Source organism: Cetorhinus maximus, chromosome 24 (genome assembly GCF_964194155.1).
Source record: "Cetorhinus maximus chromosome 24, sCetMax3.hap1.1, whole genome shotgun sequence".
Lineage (NCBI taxonomy): Eukaryota > Metazoa > Chordata > Chondrichthyes > Lamniformes > Cetorhinidae > Cetorhinus > Cetorhinus maximus.
Window position 1 is genome coordinate 29,322,555 of NC_135902.1, and position 18,705 is coordinate 29,341,259.

The following is an 18,705-nucleotide window of genomic DNA, read 5'->3' on the forward strand; positions in this document are numbered from 1 at the left end:
GCTAGTTTATAGCCCTAAGGATGCAATATAAATTTATCCGAAATCTAGGTATAAAGCTAAAGTCCAAAGTTTACATTTCTCCATCGAATCTCACAGGTTCTGAAAAGATTACTGTGCGATATATTGTCATCATTTTACTCATTAAAAATAACATCCTTTATCCTTTCTTTAACAAATTCAAGCCAAAGGTTCAAACGTGAATTTCTTTCTTAGTTTCCAGCCTGCTGGATTGATGGAGAAGATTCAAGCGATTGCACAGAACGTTTCAAACCTAACAACTAAAGTGGAGCAGCTCCTGCAAACAAGCCTCACAGCGAGAAGAGACATTGCCTTCTATGAGAAAGGTACATTTTTATGGAGTTCCACAATTCTGTTCTGGACCATATTAAAACCAAAGGACAGACAAAATCTGATCAGATTATTGGAGTTTAGGTGATAGATTAACATGATTATACATCCTGGCCCCACTAACCATTTTAAGGCTGAGAAAGTCAATTGAATTTACATCCATAGTTGAAGTGTGGATCTGTTTTCTACTTGATTTCCAATTTACGTTTGTGAATAGCTTCATTTGATTCAGTGTGCTTTGTTTTAAACAGCTGTCTCAGTTCTTACATAAAACAGAAGGACACTTGAGGCTACATGCTTGGAAAATTTCTACCTCAGTAGCTCCAAATCAGACTTAGAAAGAATCCTAAAGCATTTTTCAAGTCAGTTGCACTGGCATTATTGGTTAAAAAAAAAGTCACATCCAGCAGACTCCAGCCTCATTTGAAAATATGCCAATAATTTTCGCTAAGAAGAATATGAGTCTTCGACTATGGGCAGAATTTTGTCCTTGGCATGCGGGATCAGCGGGGGGCGATCGGGGGCAGTCAGGAAGCCAACCGCTGCCCGAGATTGGCAGTGTAACGCGATTTTACTCGGGCAGGCCAATTAAGGTCTGCCCAGCGTGATACACGAGTGGCAGCACTGAGCGCTACCTGTGCAGGCAGGGGGGAGGAGGGCGAGCAGGCCTAGCACGAACTTTGCGCATGTGCGTGAAAGAGTGCTGAATAACCCCCCTGAGACACAGAGCTGCCTCAGGGAGATGAAGAACATATCGAACCAATCAATGAACATCAGAAAAATTTAATAAAACATGTTCCCCCATGTGACTCTGCCACATGAGCAGGGACATGTTTTTAATTAAAACATAAAGTTTTTATTTTATTTATATATGCTTTTGGAAACCTCATCCTGCCCGGGGGTTGTTGGTTGGAGGTCCGGGAGTGTGGAGGTCCGGTGGGGGGGTGGCAGGGGTTGCAGTCCGGGGGTTCCAGGGGTGGTCAGGGTCCCAGGTCCGGGGGTGGTTGCATGGGAGTTGGAGGTCAGGGTGGGGGGTGAGGTGGGGGAGGTCAGAAGTCCGTGGGGATTATGGGGGTGTGGGTCCGAGGTTGGGGGCGGTGGACAGTCGATGATCTGGGGGGGTGGTGGGGGTGATGGGGTCGGAAGTCCATTGGGGGTGGGTCCATGGTCCGCCCTCTGTGGGAGCTGTCAGTTGTCAGGGGAGTGGGGGATTGGGGTTGGGGTGTCGGAGGTCGTTGGGGGTGCTGAATGTCAGAAGGCGGGTGGGGGTTTGGGGGTGTGGAGTGTCGGAGGTCTGGGGGGTTTTGGTGGGGTGGGGTCGGGGGTGTGGGGGGAGTCCCGTGGATTCGGTCTGAGTCTTTACAATAGTTACTCAGAAGTTAGAAGATGTTCTAATTCTTCTAACTTTTTCTGAGAAACTATTGGTATAACACTGATGGAACCATCCAAATTTGTGATTTAAACTGCATTTTTGGATGGTTCCCAGCACAGTGCAATTGCCCAGAGGAAATTACCATGCAAACCCCTACCTGGGAACTTCCCAGAGGGATTCCCCACGCATCTTTGGGGTACCTCCCAAATCCAACGCTGGGGAGATTGGAAGTTATGGGCCTTTATTTAAGTTAGCCTAATTATATAAAGACTGTTTGTCTTCATGTTCCCTTCCCAACTCCAGTATAACACATTGTTCTGAATGGTTAACTAGCTAATGATTTGGTGATAAAATTCATATATGAGGTTGGAAGATTTGCGTTATGGCGATCACTCTGGTGCTTGAAGTTGAGATTTTTGATCGAGAGATGTTAGGCGAGAAATTGGGCTTGTAGCACTCAAAAAACGGGCACTAACAAGTACCTCAGAGCTCCAAAATTGCATCTGCGGCTTGTGCACATACTTTTGGGCAAATCATGCCAGGTGATAGGTTGGTGAGGATATGGAGGAGACACCATAAGATCTTCACATTGCACCTGTGCATGTTTGACTCCAGTCTGGCTTATGGCAGCGCACATACCCTCTATGATAATGCTCCTGTCATGGAGCCGCACTGGAGGCCGTAATAGTCGCTCGATTGCAGGAGGATGATGACTACGTGCAGTGAGGACACTCCATAGATCTTCACACAGCCTCTGTCAATGTCTGACTCCTGTCTGGCTGAGGGCAGCTTGTTTGTGCTCTTTGATCAGAGTCATATCATAGAGCCACAGCCATGAAAGTTTAAAAGCACCTGATCCTTTGACCGCCTTCAGCACCTGAGCCCTTCTGGAGCACAGAATCACCAGTCACAGATGCTGAAGAGATGGGGGCCAACCCAATATTAAAGGTGCTGAGGGCACACAGAGAATGATGGAACTCCATGACGCCTGCCCACGACATTCTGGCAGCAATGACAAGCACCATCGAGGTGCAGGCATCATTAATGTGTCCAGGGAATGTGAGGCCGGATCATCACTTTGGTCTGAAGGCTGCACAAAGCACAGAGACTGAGACACCTGTCTTTATCTTGTGCATACAGGTTTCACCACTGAGTGACACAAACTCTGCTCATCAGAACAAGGAGCCATAGGCAAGGAGACATTCTTGGGAGTTTATTGACAATAGTGACAATAGTACAAGTGATTAATACCCATGCCCAGGTTGTGCAACGACATCTTCTTAAGCTTCCTGACCCTGCCGCTACATCTCAGTGCACCCCGGACATCCACAGCAGAGGTGGAGGCAGCCTGCTGACTGCAACACCCTGTCTGTGATGACCCTGATTGTCTTCCTCTGGAGGGCCGAGAGCTGGAGGGCCCCAGCCTGCTTTCGGGGTCCTGCTTTGTGGCACTTTCCTCGGGCTGTGGAGCTGGAACTGCTGGGGCCACAGGAAGAGGGGATTCAGATGGACTGGACACTTCTGAAGACACCTGGATGGATGGCCCTTGAGTGTGCATCTGCTGATCCTCCTCCCTATGGGTCCTTGAGGGCCCCAGGCTGACTCCTTGAGGAGAAGGGGTAGATGGAGTGAGATCGAGCTGCCCGACACCGCTCTCGCGTACACACATTTGGAGTGTCAGCGATGGAGTTCAGCCTGCGCAGCAGTGCAGGAGTGATGCCCCAGACCAAGGTTTCCATGGCAGCGCCATCCTACCACTGTTGACCTTGGTGCATTGGCATGCCGGCGCTATCACCCCAGCCTGAAGATAGATGGACTCTTCCATCGTGCCTTGCAATCTGAGGAGTGCAGCGAACATCCCTTCCTGTTGTTCCCGAGCTTGCCTTTGCAGTTCCAGTAGCTGTGACATTGACCGAGTCCAGAGGCTCGTCATCTGACTCAGACTCAGCAAATATCTGGCCTCCAGCAGTCCTCTGAGTGCCGGAAACCTGGGATGTCCCTGCCGCCACCTGCTGTGGATCAGAAAGTGAGATGTGCTCACCAAGTTGTGATCCCGAGGCTACTCTAAAGCTAGGCCCCAATGAGGTGCATGTCTCTGCGCTGGTGGAGGGTGTGGGTGAGCACTGTGATGGAACTTCAAGCAGGGTGCCTCAAGAGTCCTCTTCAAAGGTTTCTTCTGGGATTGACTGGAGGCCCTGGGTCGTGGACTTCATCGGCTGTTTGGCAGATGTGCCTGCGAAAGCAAGGAGAAATAATTAGTGCATGGCATTGGATTGTGAAAGAGGACACATCACTCAGAATGGTTATCTGATGGATGTTGCACTCCTGGATCCTTATTTGGTAGAGCACAGTCAACCTCACCGTCAGCACAGGACTGGTCCAGAACCTTGCCGGCCAGCTGGATGGCTCTGTTTTCAATATCTGTGAGGCCTTGAATTCAGGCATTCCTCCACTGGCAAGCGACCTCTCCCTCTTGTTGTGTGCCAGCTTGTCCTGCATGAATAGAGATGGAGAGAGTGTAAGCAGGATGCCAGCCAGGCCAGATGATAAGTATGCCTGGTATGTGTGGGTGGTGAGTGACCCTATGGACTAGATGAGGACAACAAAGCTGTCTGTGATGTCCCTTGAACTGGCGGTGAGTGAGGCCCTGTGGATGTGTGATGGGTGTGTGAGTGTGAGAGTTGAGAGTGACGAGAAGAATGACTTACCCTGGCGGAACGGAAGAGATCGTTCATTCTCTTGCGGCATTGGGTAGCTGTCCTCTTTTGCAGGGCGTTGGTGCTGACCACCGCTGCCACCACCTCCCAAGCCGGGTTGGTGATGTTGCTGCCCATCCTGCAGCCAGAGTGGGGATTGAGGACATCACAGCGCACCTCCACTGTGTCCAAAAGGCGTTTGAGGGATGTGTCATTGAACTTGGGAGCTGTAGTCTTTTTGCCTTTTAAGGCCATGTCTTCTTTGCAGCAGTCGTGGGTTAGAAGCACTGAGAGGTGTGTGTGGAGCTGCACTTTTAATATGGCGCCCGCATGATGAAGCAGTGAGGTGATGGCTAATGAGAGCTCGCCTGCGTGTTTCCCGGGAATGCATAATTAATGCAGCGGGTTTGGGATGAAACAGCGTGAAAAGCCACCATTGCAGTCGATGGGTAAAACGTCGTTTTACCCGCCCAGTACCGCACTGAATGTAAATCTGGGACAATTTCGCCCCTTGACACTGACTGCAAGCTTCTTGGCAAGCTTCCCAATGCACCAAGCATTTTGTTGTGAATACCCATCAGCATTGTTCTCTAAGCTGCCCCACCGACGTCCTCATCTGAGTCTTCTGCAGCAGGACACATTTTGTGACCCTACCCACCAGTGAGCTGGCACCTGCACTATCTTTGCCCCTGCCCTGGCTGCAGCCCACTCATTCCTGTGTGCAGACTCTGTCTCTAATCCAGGCCCTAAATACAACATAAGAATTAGGAGCAGAAGTAGACCACATAGCCCCTTGACCCTGCTCCGCCATTCAATACGATCGCAGCTGCAGAGTGTCAAGATCTGAGCAGGTGGCCATGAGTGTGACAGAGCTGGGTCTACATCATCACTCTCTTCTTGGCGTTCCTCCACTTCTTGGTCCGGTTGCATCTCTTGGCTGTCTGAAAGGAAAAAGGCACAAGGGTAAGGTTGTGGCACAGGAAGGATGAGAGGTGCATGTTTACACCATCTGCAGCTTCTAAATCAAAAGAAAGTATGGGATGAAAGGAAGGTGGGATGTGAGGAGAATTAGATCCGAGGACGCAGTCATCATTGATGGTTTCAGCCCCATCACTGGCTACGGCCTTAGTAATTTGAATCCCAAAAATGAGATCTCCTCCTTTGGGCTAAGATATGCAGGTTCCCCTGTTCCCTTCTTGATAATGCTTGCTGCACCCAGTTGTGTGCCACCTTATCCTGCAAAAGAGTGCAAAGTGTGTCAGTGGGAGCTGTGCAATCTGTTTCAGTAATGAGGCTATCATTGAATAGCTGGCAGTGAGTGAAACCTGTGAGATGTGGGTGTGAGGCTTGCAACTGTGCTGTGTGTGTGAGGCTGAGGTGAAGCGTATGAACGTTTGGTATGAACCCTGATTGATAGAGATTGTTGGTAGGTGAATGATCAAGGTGTGATGATTTGAGTATTGGCTGAGGCTAGTGGTACAGTTGGTAGGATATAGCATTTGAAGATGCTATCACTGACCTTGACCAATTTCGTGAGATCATTGAACTTCTTGAGGCACTGCATCCAGGCATTCGGAGTTAACTCCTGGCATTGGCTTCCATGGCCATCTGCTCCCATTACCTCTTGATTGTGTCTGGAGTGACATCTCTCCTACGTCCCAACTGCTCCACCAAGACTTCTGGTGCAGCACCTGAAATCCTTCGTGCCTGCTCTCTCCCACATTGTATCGTTCTTCACTGTTCCTCAAGTCCCATTCATTTCCTGTACAATTGCCAGCACCTGCTCCAGCCACAACGTACCTCCCCTTTAAGAGAACATTATGTTTGGCATCCTTCCATCTGTGTAAGATGATGGACACACAACAAATCAAATCCATTGGGGATGGGTAGCTTCATATGGTGCACTTTTGCTGATGACTGAAGGGACCAATCCATGAGGGTTAGGTTATGCCACAAGTGCTACATATGAATTAGATATCAGATATCATTGTGTTTTGTTTTTGGTGTTGGGACCTGTTGCCAAGCTGCCGTAGCCACTTACCGTCATGGTGACGCACACTGGCCCACAGGTGATGTCGTCATTTTCCTCTGTCGTCAGCTAGTGTCTCCCAGATATGAAAATCAATGTTTCAGGTCTTCATGTCACACTTGAAAACACCGTTGAAACTGAGCATTAGGCATTCGATTAGTCTTCTAGCCCTGGCTACTTCATCATACAGAAAACCCTTGGGTATACAACGTCTTACATTCTGTGAACATGCCCAGGCCAGCAAGGTCACCTCCACTTGATGAGCGCCAACATACTTGGGAGAATTGTTGTTGACAGGACTGTCACATTCGTGATTTTGTCCTTCCATGAGATGCGCAGAATACACAGCAAACAGTGAAGATGAAAGTTGTTGAACTTGTTTTCCTGATAACTGTAAGTCATCCATGTTTCACAGCTATACAACATGGTGCTGAGCACAAAGGCCTCATAAAAGCTGCACCTTGGTCCCAAAAGTCAACTTGATGTTGGTCCGTGCACATTTCATGAGTCAGCCAAAGGTGGTAGCTGCTTTCCCTATGCATGTATTGAGTTTTGCATCAAGGGACAGATTGACTGTCACTGTGAACCCAAGGTAACAGAGTTTGCTAAACACTTTCAGTGGGGTGTTGTTTGGAGTGATCAGGGTGGAGACGTGACACCTTGTCATGTGACTGCAGTTTTCTTGACTCTTGTGATCCGGGAGAATGAGTTACAGGTATGGGAGAGACAGTCCATGAATCTTTGTAGCTGCCTGTGAGCAAAGAGCACAGCATTATCAGCAAATAGAGGAGTTCTCTGAACAAGTTGTGCTGTTTTTCTCTTTGCTTTCAGTCTGAATTGTAGAGCTTTGACCAAGTATGCAGGTAAATTCCTTCCATAACTACAGGGAAGGCAAAGATCAGGAGTATGGAGAAGAACATACAAAATAAACTGGGGGCTCGGACACAGCCCTCCATTCTTCACCCTGAAACTACTGGAAGTGGTGCCATCAAATTATCCAGTGCAGGACATGTTATGAAAGGAGCAGATGAGGTTAAGGAGCTTTGGTGGACCGCAAATTTTCACAAAATCTTGTAGAGTCCTGCCCTTATGTCAAATGCTTTAGTGAGATAGATGAAAGTAAGGTAAAGAGGTGTATCATGCTCCCTACATTTCTGTTGTAGCTGACTTATGGAGAAGATCATATCCGCTGTCGATCTGCCAGCACAGAAAGGACACTGCACTTCTGGATATATTCCCTCTGCGAGTGGATGGAGTCTTTTAAGCATGACCCTAGTGAAGGCCTTCTTTGTGATGCTAAGGGGTGAGATGCCCCTGCAGTTGTTGAAATCTCTTCTGTTGCTTTTTATTTTATAATATGATGAATTTTGCATCACGTGTGTCTTGTGGGATGGTGTGGCAATAGATGGGACTTTCATACTTGAGCAGTTTGACTTAAATTCCATCTTTGCTGGTGCCTTTCTGCTTGCTGAACAATTTCTTGCTAAGCCTTTTCGAGCTTAAGTGATGAGGGTTCTTCTTCTAACTCAACTATGACAGGAAGCTGTGGGAGAACGTCAAATGCAGACTGAAAGATGTCTGTCTCATGGGACAGCTCACAGAAGTGTTCAACCCAGTGGCACATCTATTTACTTCTATCAGTGAGCACTTCACCACCTGCCAATTTCAGGGGGGTAATTTTGGTGATGGTAGGATCAAGAACCCTCTTTATCCCTCCATACATAGCAAGTATTTCTGATGTCACAGGCAGTTTGGATTTCTTGACATAGGTTGATCCAGTGTTTATTTGTGCAGTATCTGCCTGTCTTTGCACAACTATCCTGGCTATTTTCAAGTCATGCAGAGTTTTAGCTGTTGAATTTGTGTTGTGCATCGAGGCTTTGCTTTTTGCTTCAATGACAGATGTAGCTGAGTAGGCCTCAAACCAGTCTTTGATGCGGGTTCCGCCTTTATTTAATGATGTTTCTGCTGACACAATAAATGATTAAACCCAGCAACTTCCGAGCTTCAACAATATCAACATGGGCATTTCCGGGTAGGTCTTTGGTGAGTAGCAGTCACTTGAGCATCAAATGCCAAGTGCTGGTGTTTGGCATCATTTCTTGTACTAGGGATACGGTGTGTGGTAGGCCATCGTGTTAGAAGCAGTGAAACTTTCAGGGGTGCACCTTCACTCTGCTGCTGACAAGAGAGTGGTCAGTGCCATAGTCTGCTCTGTGGCAGGTGCAGGTATGGAGAGCACTGAGCAGATCATGTCTTTCAGTGATAATTTGGTCAAGTTGATGCCAGTGGGCAGATCTTGGATGATGCCATGATACTTTATCGTGATGTTTCCCCTGAGGGAAAGTGTTGGTAATGCAGAGCTCATTCAGGGCACAAAGCTGAAGAAGCAGTTGTCCATCGTTCCCATCCCACAATGATCGAGGTACACTGGCCATGAATCTCTGTCCGATCCAATACCTGCATTGAAATCACCCAGGATGAATAACTTCTCGCCATTTGGAATGTACCTCAGAATGTGGTGTAGAGAGACAGAGCATTGATCTTTGTCTGAGATGCCGGCATCTAAGATTGGTGCATAACCCCAGATGATATTGACAGTGCCTCCATCAGGTGATAGACATAGTAAGATGAGGCATTCAGAAGTTGCTACTGGCAGCTCAATTGACTGTGTCAATCTGGTGCTGACTGTGAAGCCTACACCATGCTTACCATGGTTTTCTGCACTCTTGCCATGCCAATAGGCACAGTCAAAATCAAACTGCAGAAACCCATGGTCAGTCAATGCCTTCTTGCGTACACTTGCTATGGGATGTGGGTCATTGTTTATGCCAGGGCACATAGTCCTCACATTCCAGCTTCCAAGCTGGAAAATTTCACTTTTTTCCTCTTTGCGGCAGAGCTTGGGATCATTTTAAGAGGTGCAAACCAGCCTAGCCTCCGAACTCCCCTCTTAACCTCGTGGCCAATATCCAGAGGAAAGATGAAAGCCTATATTCCTGGAGCCTAGTTGGTTACAGGAGTTGCTGGAAGGTGCTTAATGCTTGAAGGCCTAATGGGACTCCACTCCAGATTCTGTGTTGCGTTTACTCCCTTAGCCTTTAAATCTCGATGTTGCTGTTAATGTTAAAAGGCACTGCATAGCAGAGTCCGGATCGTCAAATGCATAGAAATCAGCAAAAGGAAAATGAATTTAAAAAGAGAATAAAAAGAAAGCTGCCTTTTGATGCAGTTCCAGTGGTGAATCTCATCGCCCATGTGGGTCAGCCCATGGCCCCTCCTACTACAACCAACACGCCAGCCCCGGCAACAACCAGTGAAACCCAGCCTCATCACTAATCGCCTGCGATAAAGCCACCATCTCAGCACCAGATCCCTCAATAAATCCCCACCTCAATGATTAAACACCCTCAATAAACTCCCACCTCAACAATTAACCCCCCCAATAAAACCTCCACCACCGCAATTTAAATCCCTTAAAAAACCCACACCACAATAACGAGCCTCCTCAGTAAACCCCCACCATAAGACTAAACCCTCTCAATAAAACCCTCACCATAGCACTAAATTCCCCCTTATCCCCCATTTCAACAATTTAACCTCCTCAATAAAGACCTACCTCAGCACCAAACCAAACCACTTGCACTCAGACATTCCCCGCAATGCAACTTTTTGCTCCCTCCCCCTGTTCTCAAACTTCTCCTGGCCCTGAGCCAGTGCTAGGCCACCAGCCTTCACATCCTCCTAGAAACGAGCCAAATGCCAAACCCAGTGCAAAGAGGGCCCACTGTGGTCCAGCACCAAGAACACACATCCCCTTGGTTACTGCAATCTGGTCCTTGACCCTTGTCACCGTCTGACCCTTGCTCCGCCTTCCCTGCTCCACCACCTTAGGAACTCTTCAAGAGATGCGTGCTAGCTTTAAGCATTGCTGGATAGCTTTAATTGGCGCTCAGAAGTTATGATTTTGGACCCCCTGCTGATGTGTGCAGCCAATGAGCAGCGCTGTTAGAGTTGGCTGCACCACTCAAAGTGGGCAGCATAAAGTTGGTGTGCTGCCTGCATTACATTGTACAGGTGTAGGTTTAACATGCATCATAATCCCTGTGCCTGTTTCCTGGGACTATTCAATTTAGTCCCTATTATTTTAGCAGTCAAACTTCTCTAGTTCTTGTTAAAACAGCCTGGAAGACCACTATTTTCAAATGGCGATACATGAATCTGCAGTGAAAATTGAGTTCATTGGTAAAATAGTGAATAGCGTTAATCATCATTAGGACTCTCAAAATCTGCTCTATTTCAAAATGATTTCCTTTAATGTGAGCAAGCAATTCCCTTGGGTTCAGTATTTGAGGGGATGTTGCATTTCTGTTTGCAATCATGCTTTGGAAAACATTCGAGAACCTGTATCATCTTGCAGTTAGATGATATCTTCAAAGTTCTTTGTGGTAGAGTTCCACTCGGTTGCATTGGATGTTTTGCTGCAGTTCAACCAAAACCAGGGTAATCAGTGCACAAGATGGTGGAATTTAAAGCACAACTTATGTTCAGCGCAGATCAAGTTTTCACAATCATTTACGCTAGAAGCTGACGCTGTACACAAAACTGATTATTCCTTCCAGATTGAAATACTTCCCAATGGGTTGCTAATTGTGTCTGTTTGCGGGTTTGTGGAGAGGCTCAATTAGGTACAGATACACTAATAGCATGTGTTAAAAGATTTTGAATTTTTTTAATGTGATTCTGCCTGTTTTTTTTAAATCATTTTCAGTAATTTTAAGTCTTGTTACTCAGATTGACAGTGATTAAAATACTTTTTTTGTTGTAAATCCATTTCAGCTGTCTTTGTCAAACAGAACCCAGTTACTACTCTTAAATATATCAGGCAATTTTTTAAAGCAAAATTTTCTGTTTTTAAAAGAAAAATTACCTTTTAAAATGCTGTTCGATTGGGCTGGTTAATGTCAGATTTTGTATTTGTGATTATGCAAATAAGTTTGAGCAGAAACATGAGGAAAAGCACACTTTTCAAAATGTGTGCAATTTTGGATACAATTTGCATCCAGATCGCTGATTATGCCCAAGGTTAGAAACTCTATACAGTGCTAACATTTTGAGTTGCAGTTCCTATCTGACATTTATTTTAAACATATATGAATGTAAATATGGCACTTGTAAAATTTTTAAGTTATTAAGTAATTACTTTAAAGATCACAGTGCTCTAAGAAAAACTGTTGTCTTTCTCATAGTTTTTGATGGTGGTGCCTTAGCTTGATCTAATCTATTATTCTAATTGTTCTATCTTCGATCTCCTCATGCGATGTCCCAGAGGTTTTAGAAAGGCATATATTTTAAAAGCCTTGCCTTGAGGAAAAGTAGTCCATTAGATACATCAATGGGTAACACTTAATTGAAATCTCATAAAGACATAGCAGGAAAGATCATTACTAATGATGTCTGCTTGAAAGAGGCTATTAACAGTGTTGTTTGAGTTGGAGGAATATCAAAATTGCATTGACTAATCATTCTCAGCTAGTTATAATTAATAAACTCCTTGTATTAAATTATATGGTTTCAAAGAACAGTTAGATTGGTTTTAGTTAGAAAATCCAGACCTGCTCTTCTTACTAGGATGAACATTGACAGGAGGCAGGAATTGTGTTGTGACAGGCAGAGATGAAACCGAAATTCCATGTTTTTACTTCATTTTATTTCAGTTAAGCAAATAAAATCTTATTATGGAGGGCTGGCAATGGCTTGGATTAACACTTCAAAAATCCTTGAACTGATGTTAATAGTTAACACGAGTTATAAGATAGTTACAAGAACAAGGTATCTTAACAGATTTATTGGTACAGAAAGATCAGATGTAAACTGAACAAAACCAGTAGGAATGTACTGAAAAATTGAAATCCCAACAAACCTAATCACTATATGGCTTTTGCATTAAAGAATTTGCATTAAGGAACCATTGTTTCTACTTATTGAATAAATTGTTTTCATTAAAATATTCTTAAGAGTTTTGAACAAATTTTTAACTTACCTGTCTTAATGACTTAACTGCATATGCCTATCGGAAGTGAAAGTAAGCCCTTATTGGAACTGGATGGTGAACTTTAGATTGCAATGCACTACTTGTAGGCTACCTGAAAAAAATATGAAATTTCAATTGGTGTTCAATGTGTAGGAAGTCATCACTCTTTCATTTGATAACATATTATGATTCCCCTCAGCTAACAAAATATTCCTCAGGAAGGAAAATTCCTCAAATGTCTGAATTTTCTCTTTCAATATGTCAATGCACCACTTGTATTCTTATATTGGTGAGTGGTATTGGCCTATGAGTTTCAGGCGTGCTTCGACCATGGTGGTGTGATTCATTGTATCCTGGAAACTATGGGAAATACTTTGCAGCTTTGAGCAGCTTCTCAGCATTCAGTAGAACCCGTAAGACCAGCTGGTGATTGTAACAACTGGTCTTGTCGTCTGATTTCAGTTTTAAATCATACTGGGAAGTTGAGTGCTTGCTGACTGTGAAGTAGATTGTTATAGTACGCAGCTTGAAACCTAGTGTACTGTTAACTGAACAGAGAGAGGCAGAATAACATTTTAAAACAAGAGACTAATTAAATTAAAATACAGGTAAGGGGAGAAACTAAATGCGGGAGCTGTGAGGGGAATTTTTTAGGAATGTTATAGCTTATGAGAAATGATTTTCTTTTATTAATAGTACATGTAGGATATTAACATGCATAGCAAATATTGATATAAGAACAAAAAATGCTGGAAATACTAGCAGGTCTGGTAACACCTGTGAAGCTAAATTAAAAGGCAGGAAATACCCATTCTGAACTCTGAGACCACAAAATTAGGTTGCACAGTGGCCGTAATTTTGGTGCTATGCATGTCATTTCAGTACCAAAATGGCACCAACGGCATACACATATATTTCTAGTCTTTTTGTTTGTCCTTCGAGGCGAAGATGATCATGTGCACCATCAGAGGTGTTTGGTAGGATTCCGCTGGGTATGTAGATGACTTCTAAGACCAACCTGTGCCTGCAAGGATCTGCTGCAAATGGGACTGGATACTACAGACATTTGAGTTTTGGATGAGCTACTGGCTTGGGATTTCCTCTCCTTGTGTTTTCTCTCTGCCTCTGATGTGCGCTTGCTTTAGAAGGAGGCTGTACCATTTTTATTTGGTTGTGCCAAGTGCAGCGACCCTGGGAGAGCTTCTCCCAGGATTCAAAGTCAATATCAAACTCCTAAGTGAAGCCTTCACAGTACCCTTGTAGCACTTCCTTTAACCACCATCAGAGCACACCCCAGACTCAAGCTCTCTACAGAAGATTTGTTTTGGTAAGCGAGTGTCAGGCATTCTGGCTGCATGACCAGCCTCATTTGTGACTGTCTCAATATGGTGTGGATGCTTGACATACCAGCTCAGGTGACCATCTTAGTGTCTGGTATTTTGTCCTGCTATCTGATCTTCAGGAGCTTCCGAAGGGAACTCAAATGAAAGTGGTTGAGCTTAATTGGCATCATGCTGGTACATAGACCAAGTCTTGCATGTGCGGAGCAGAGTGGACAGGTCGATTGTTCTTTAGATTTTCAGTTTGGTAGGCAGACTTACTCCTCTTCTTTCGCAGACTGATGTCTAAAGTCTGCCGAAGATTACAGTTGCTTTGGCAATTCTTGCATATGAATCGTCGTCAGTATAGAAGCTGAAGAGAATGTGTTGCCAAGGGAAATGAACTTATCCACCGCTGACAGGTTCTGGCCATGGACTAAAACCTTGGGCTGAAGATAGGGCTTTCCTGCAGCAGGCTGGTAGATTTGTTCAGTTTTCTTTGTGCTGATCATAAAGCCGCAGTTGTTGCAAGTCTCTTATAAATTGCATGTTTAGCAGGCAAGGCGGTTACTTTGTGGTATTATCACTGTACTAGTAATCCAGGGACCCCGGGTAATGCTCTGGGGATCCGGGGTTTGAATCCCACCATGGCAGCTGGTGGAATTTGAAGTCTAACGATGACAAGGTCAATTGTCATAAAAACGATCATCTGGTCCTTGAATGTCCTTTAGGGAAGGAAATTTTCCTTCCTTTCCTGGCCTGGCCTTCATGTGACTCCAGACCCACAGCAATGTGGTTGACTCTTAAATGCCCTCTGAAACGGCCTAGCAAGCCATTTAGTTGTGTCAAACCACAAGAAAGTCAATAAGGAATTAGATTGGCAAGATGTAAAGTGTGGTGTGCAGGGATCAGTGCTGGGACCTCAACTGTTTACAATTTATATAAATGGCTTGGATGAAGGGATGGATGGGATGGTTGTCAAATTGGCTGATAACATAAAGATAGGCAGGAAAGTAAGTTGTGAAGAGGACATAAGGAGGCTGTAAAACAATATAGATAGGTTGAGTGGGCAAAGATCTGTCAAATGGAGTATAATGTGAGAAAATGTGAAAATGTTCATTTTGGCAGGAAGAATAAAAGGTAAAAGATTGCAGAGCTCTGAGATGCAGAGGGATCTGGGCGTCCCAGCGCATGAATCGCAAAAGGCTAGTATGCAGGTACAGCAAGTAATTAGGAAAGCTAATAGAATATTTTCATTTATTGCAAGGGGAATTGAATACAAAAGTAGGGAGGTTATGCTTCAGTTATACAGAGCACTAGCAAGACCACATCTGGAGTGCTGTGTAAAGTATTAGTCACTTTATTTAAGGAAGGATATAAATGTGTTGGAAGCAGTTCAGAGAAGGTTTACCGGACTAATACCTGAAATGGTGGGTTGACTTATGAGGAGAGGTTGGACAGACTAAGCTTGTATCTGCTGGAGTTTTGAAGAGTAAGAGGCAACTTGATTGAAACATATAAGATCCAGAGGGGACTTGACAGGGTGGATGTGGAAAGGGTGTTGCCTCTTGTGGGAGAATCTAGAAGTAGGGGTCATTGTTTAAAAATAACGGGTCATCCATTTAAAGCAGAGATGAGGAGAAATTTTTTCTCTGAGGTTGTGAGTCTTTGAAACTCTCTTCCTGAAAAGGAGGTGGAAGCAGAGTCGTGGAATATTTTTAAGGCAGAGGTGGATATATTCTTGGTAAGCAAGGGAGTGATAGGTTATCAGGGGTAGGGTGGAAGCCATTTGAGGTTACTATCAGATCAGCCATGATATTATTAAATGGCGGAGAAGACTTGAGGGGCTGAATGGCCTACTCCTGCTCTTTGTTCGTATGTTTGTATGTTCGAAACCAGACGGATCACTCCCAAATCGACCTAGGCACCGGAAATGACAACGGAAAACTCAGCCCTGTTGACCTTGCAGAGTCCTCCTTAATAACATCTGGGGTCTTGTGCCAAAATTGGGACTGCTGTCTCAGACTAGTCAAGCAACAGCCTGACATTGTCACACTCATGGAATCATACCTTACAGATAATATCCTACACACCACCATCACTGGGCCTGTCCTGCCAGTGGGGAGAGGTGGCGGCACAATGGTATACAGTCGGGAGGAAGTGGCCCTGGGAGTCCTAAACATCGACTCCAGACCCCATGAAGTTTCATGGCATCTGATCAAACATGTGCAAGGAAACCTCCTGCTGATTACCATACACTGCATGCCACCCACCACCCCCTCAGCTGGTGAATCAGTACTCCTCCATGTTGAACACTACCTGGAAGAAGCATGGAGGATGGCAAGGGTGCAGAATGTACACTGGTTGGGGGACTTCAATGTTCATCGCCAAGAGTGGTTCGGTAGCATCACTACAGACTGAGTTGGCTGTGCCCCAAAGGATATAGCTGCTAGACTGGGTCTGTGGCACTTATGAGGGAAAAACATACTTGACTTCATCCTCACTAACCTGCCTGCTGCAGATGCATCTGTCTATGACATTATTGGTAAGAGTGATCACCGCACATTCCTTGTGGTGATGAAATCCCTGTCTTCACATTGAGGGTCCCCTCCATTGTGTTGTGTGGTACTACCACCATGCTAAATGGGATAGATTTTGAACAGATCTAGCAACTCCAGACTGGGCAACCATGAGTTGCTGTGGGCCATAAGCAAAATTGTACTCGACCACAATCTGTAACCTCTTGGTCTGGCATATCTCCCACTCTTCCATTGCCACCCAGCCAGGGGATCAATCCTGGTTCAATGAAGAGTGCAGGAAGGCATGTGAGAGGCAGCACCAGGCATACCTAAAAACAAGGCGTCAACCTGGTGAAGCTGCAGCACAGGACAACTGGCCAATCAGCATAAGCAGCAAGCAATAGGCAGAGCTAAGCGATTCCACAGCCAATTGATCAGATCTAATCTCTGCAGTCTGCCACATCCAGTCGTGAATGGTGGTGGACAATTAAACAACTCACTTTCAGAGGAGGCTCCATAAATATTCCTATCCTCGACGATGGGGGAGTTCAACACATACATACAAAAGCTAAGGCTGAATCATTTGCAACAATCTTTAGCCAGAAGTGCCGAGTGGATGATCCATCTCACTGTCCCCTGGGGGTTCCCAGCATCACAGATGCTAGCCTTCAGCCAATTTGATTCACTCTAGGTGACATCAAGAAATGGCTGAAGGCATTAGATACTGCAAAGGCTATGGGCCCTGACAATATTCCAGCAAAACTTGTGCTCCAGAACTATCTGCACCCCTAGCCAAACTGTTCTGGTACAGCTACAACATTGGCATATACTCAGCAATGTGGAAAATGCCCAGGTACTTGCTGTATACAAAAAGCAGGACAAATCCAACCCGGCCAATTATTGCCTCATCAGTCTACTCTCGATCATCAGTAAAGTGATGGAATGGGTCCTCAACAGTGCTATCAGGCAGCACTTGATTAGCAATAACCTGCTTACTAATGTTCAGTTTGAGTAACGCCAGGGTCACTCAGGTCCTGGCCTCATTAGAGCCTTGGTTCTAACATGGACAAAAGAGCTGACCTCCAGAGGTGAGGTGAAAGCGACTGCCCCTAACATCAAGGCAGCATTTGACTGAGTGTGGTATGAAAGATCCCTAACAAAACCAGAGTCAATAGGAACCGGGGGAAAGCTCTCTGCTGGTTGTAGTCGTACTTAGCAGAAAGGAAAATGGTTGTGGTCGTTGGAGGCCAATCATCTCAGTTCCAGGACATCACTAGAGGAGTTCCTCAGTGTAGTGTCCCAGGCCCAACCATCTTCAGCTGCTTCATCAATGACCTTCCTTCCGTCATAAGATCATAAGTGGGGATGTTCGCTGATGATTGCACAATGTTCAGCACCATTTGTGACACCACAGATACTGAGGCAGTCCATGTCCAAATGCAGCAAGAACTGGACAGTATCCAGTCTTGAGCTGACAAGTGGCAAGTAACGTTCCTGCCACACAAGTGCCAGGCAATGACCATCTCCAAAAAGAGGGAACCTAACCATCGCCCCTTGACATTCAACGGCATTACCATTACTGAATCCCCCACTATCAACATCCTGGTGTTATCATTGATCAGAAACTGAACTGGACCAGCCATATAAATATTATGGCTACAAGAGCAGGTCAGAGGCTAGGAATCCTCTGACTCCTGACTCCCCAAAGTCTGTCCACCATCTACAAGGCACAAGTCAGGAGTGTGATGTAATACTCTCTACTTGCCTGGATGAGTGCAGCTCCAACAATACTCAAGAAGCTCGACACCATCCAGGACAAAGCAGCCCACTTGATTGGCACCCCATCCATAAATATTCACTCCCTCCACCGCCGATGTACAGTGGCAGCAGTGGGCACTGCAAGAACTCACCAAGGCTCCTTCGACAGCATCTTCCAAACCCACAACCACTACCACCTCGAAGAATAAGGGCAGCAGACATATGAGAACACCACCACCTGGAAGTTCCCCTCCAAGCTACTCACCATCCTGACTTGGAATTATATCACCGTTCCTTCATTGACACTGGCTTAAAATCCTGGAACTCCTTCCGTCACCGCACTTTAGGTGTACCTACACCACAGGGACTGCAGCGGTTTAAGAAAGCAGCTCACCACCACCCTCTCAAGTGGAAGGGTGGACAATCAATGCTGGCCTAGCCAGCGATGTCCACATCCCATGAATGAATTTTTAAAAGTTCTGAAACAACAGCTAGCACACAATCATTGGCAAACAGGAAATCATGAACTATACCTTAGAGATCTTGGTCTTTTGCCTGCAGCCATCTCAGATTGAGCAGTTCCCATCCATACAATATCTGATTTTGAAGCCAGGATCACCATCTTGGTAG

At 45.4% G+C, this 18,705-nt stretch overlaps 1 protein-coding gene across 1 annotated transcript in view; it reads left to right on the forward strand.

The window, feature by feature from the left end:
- mgat5b (alpha-1,6-mannosylglycoprotein 6-beta-N-acetylglucosaminyltransferase B) overlaps positions 1–18,705 on the forward strand; it is a 1,185,562-nt gene that overhangs the window by 508,811 nt on the left and 658,046 nt on the right. The window contains exon 8 of the mRNA XM_078570583.1: positions 221–297. Within this exon, the coding sequence (XP_078426709.1) occupies positions 221–297 (77 nt within the window). The remainder of the gene's footprint in view (positions 1–220; positions 298–18,705) is intronic.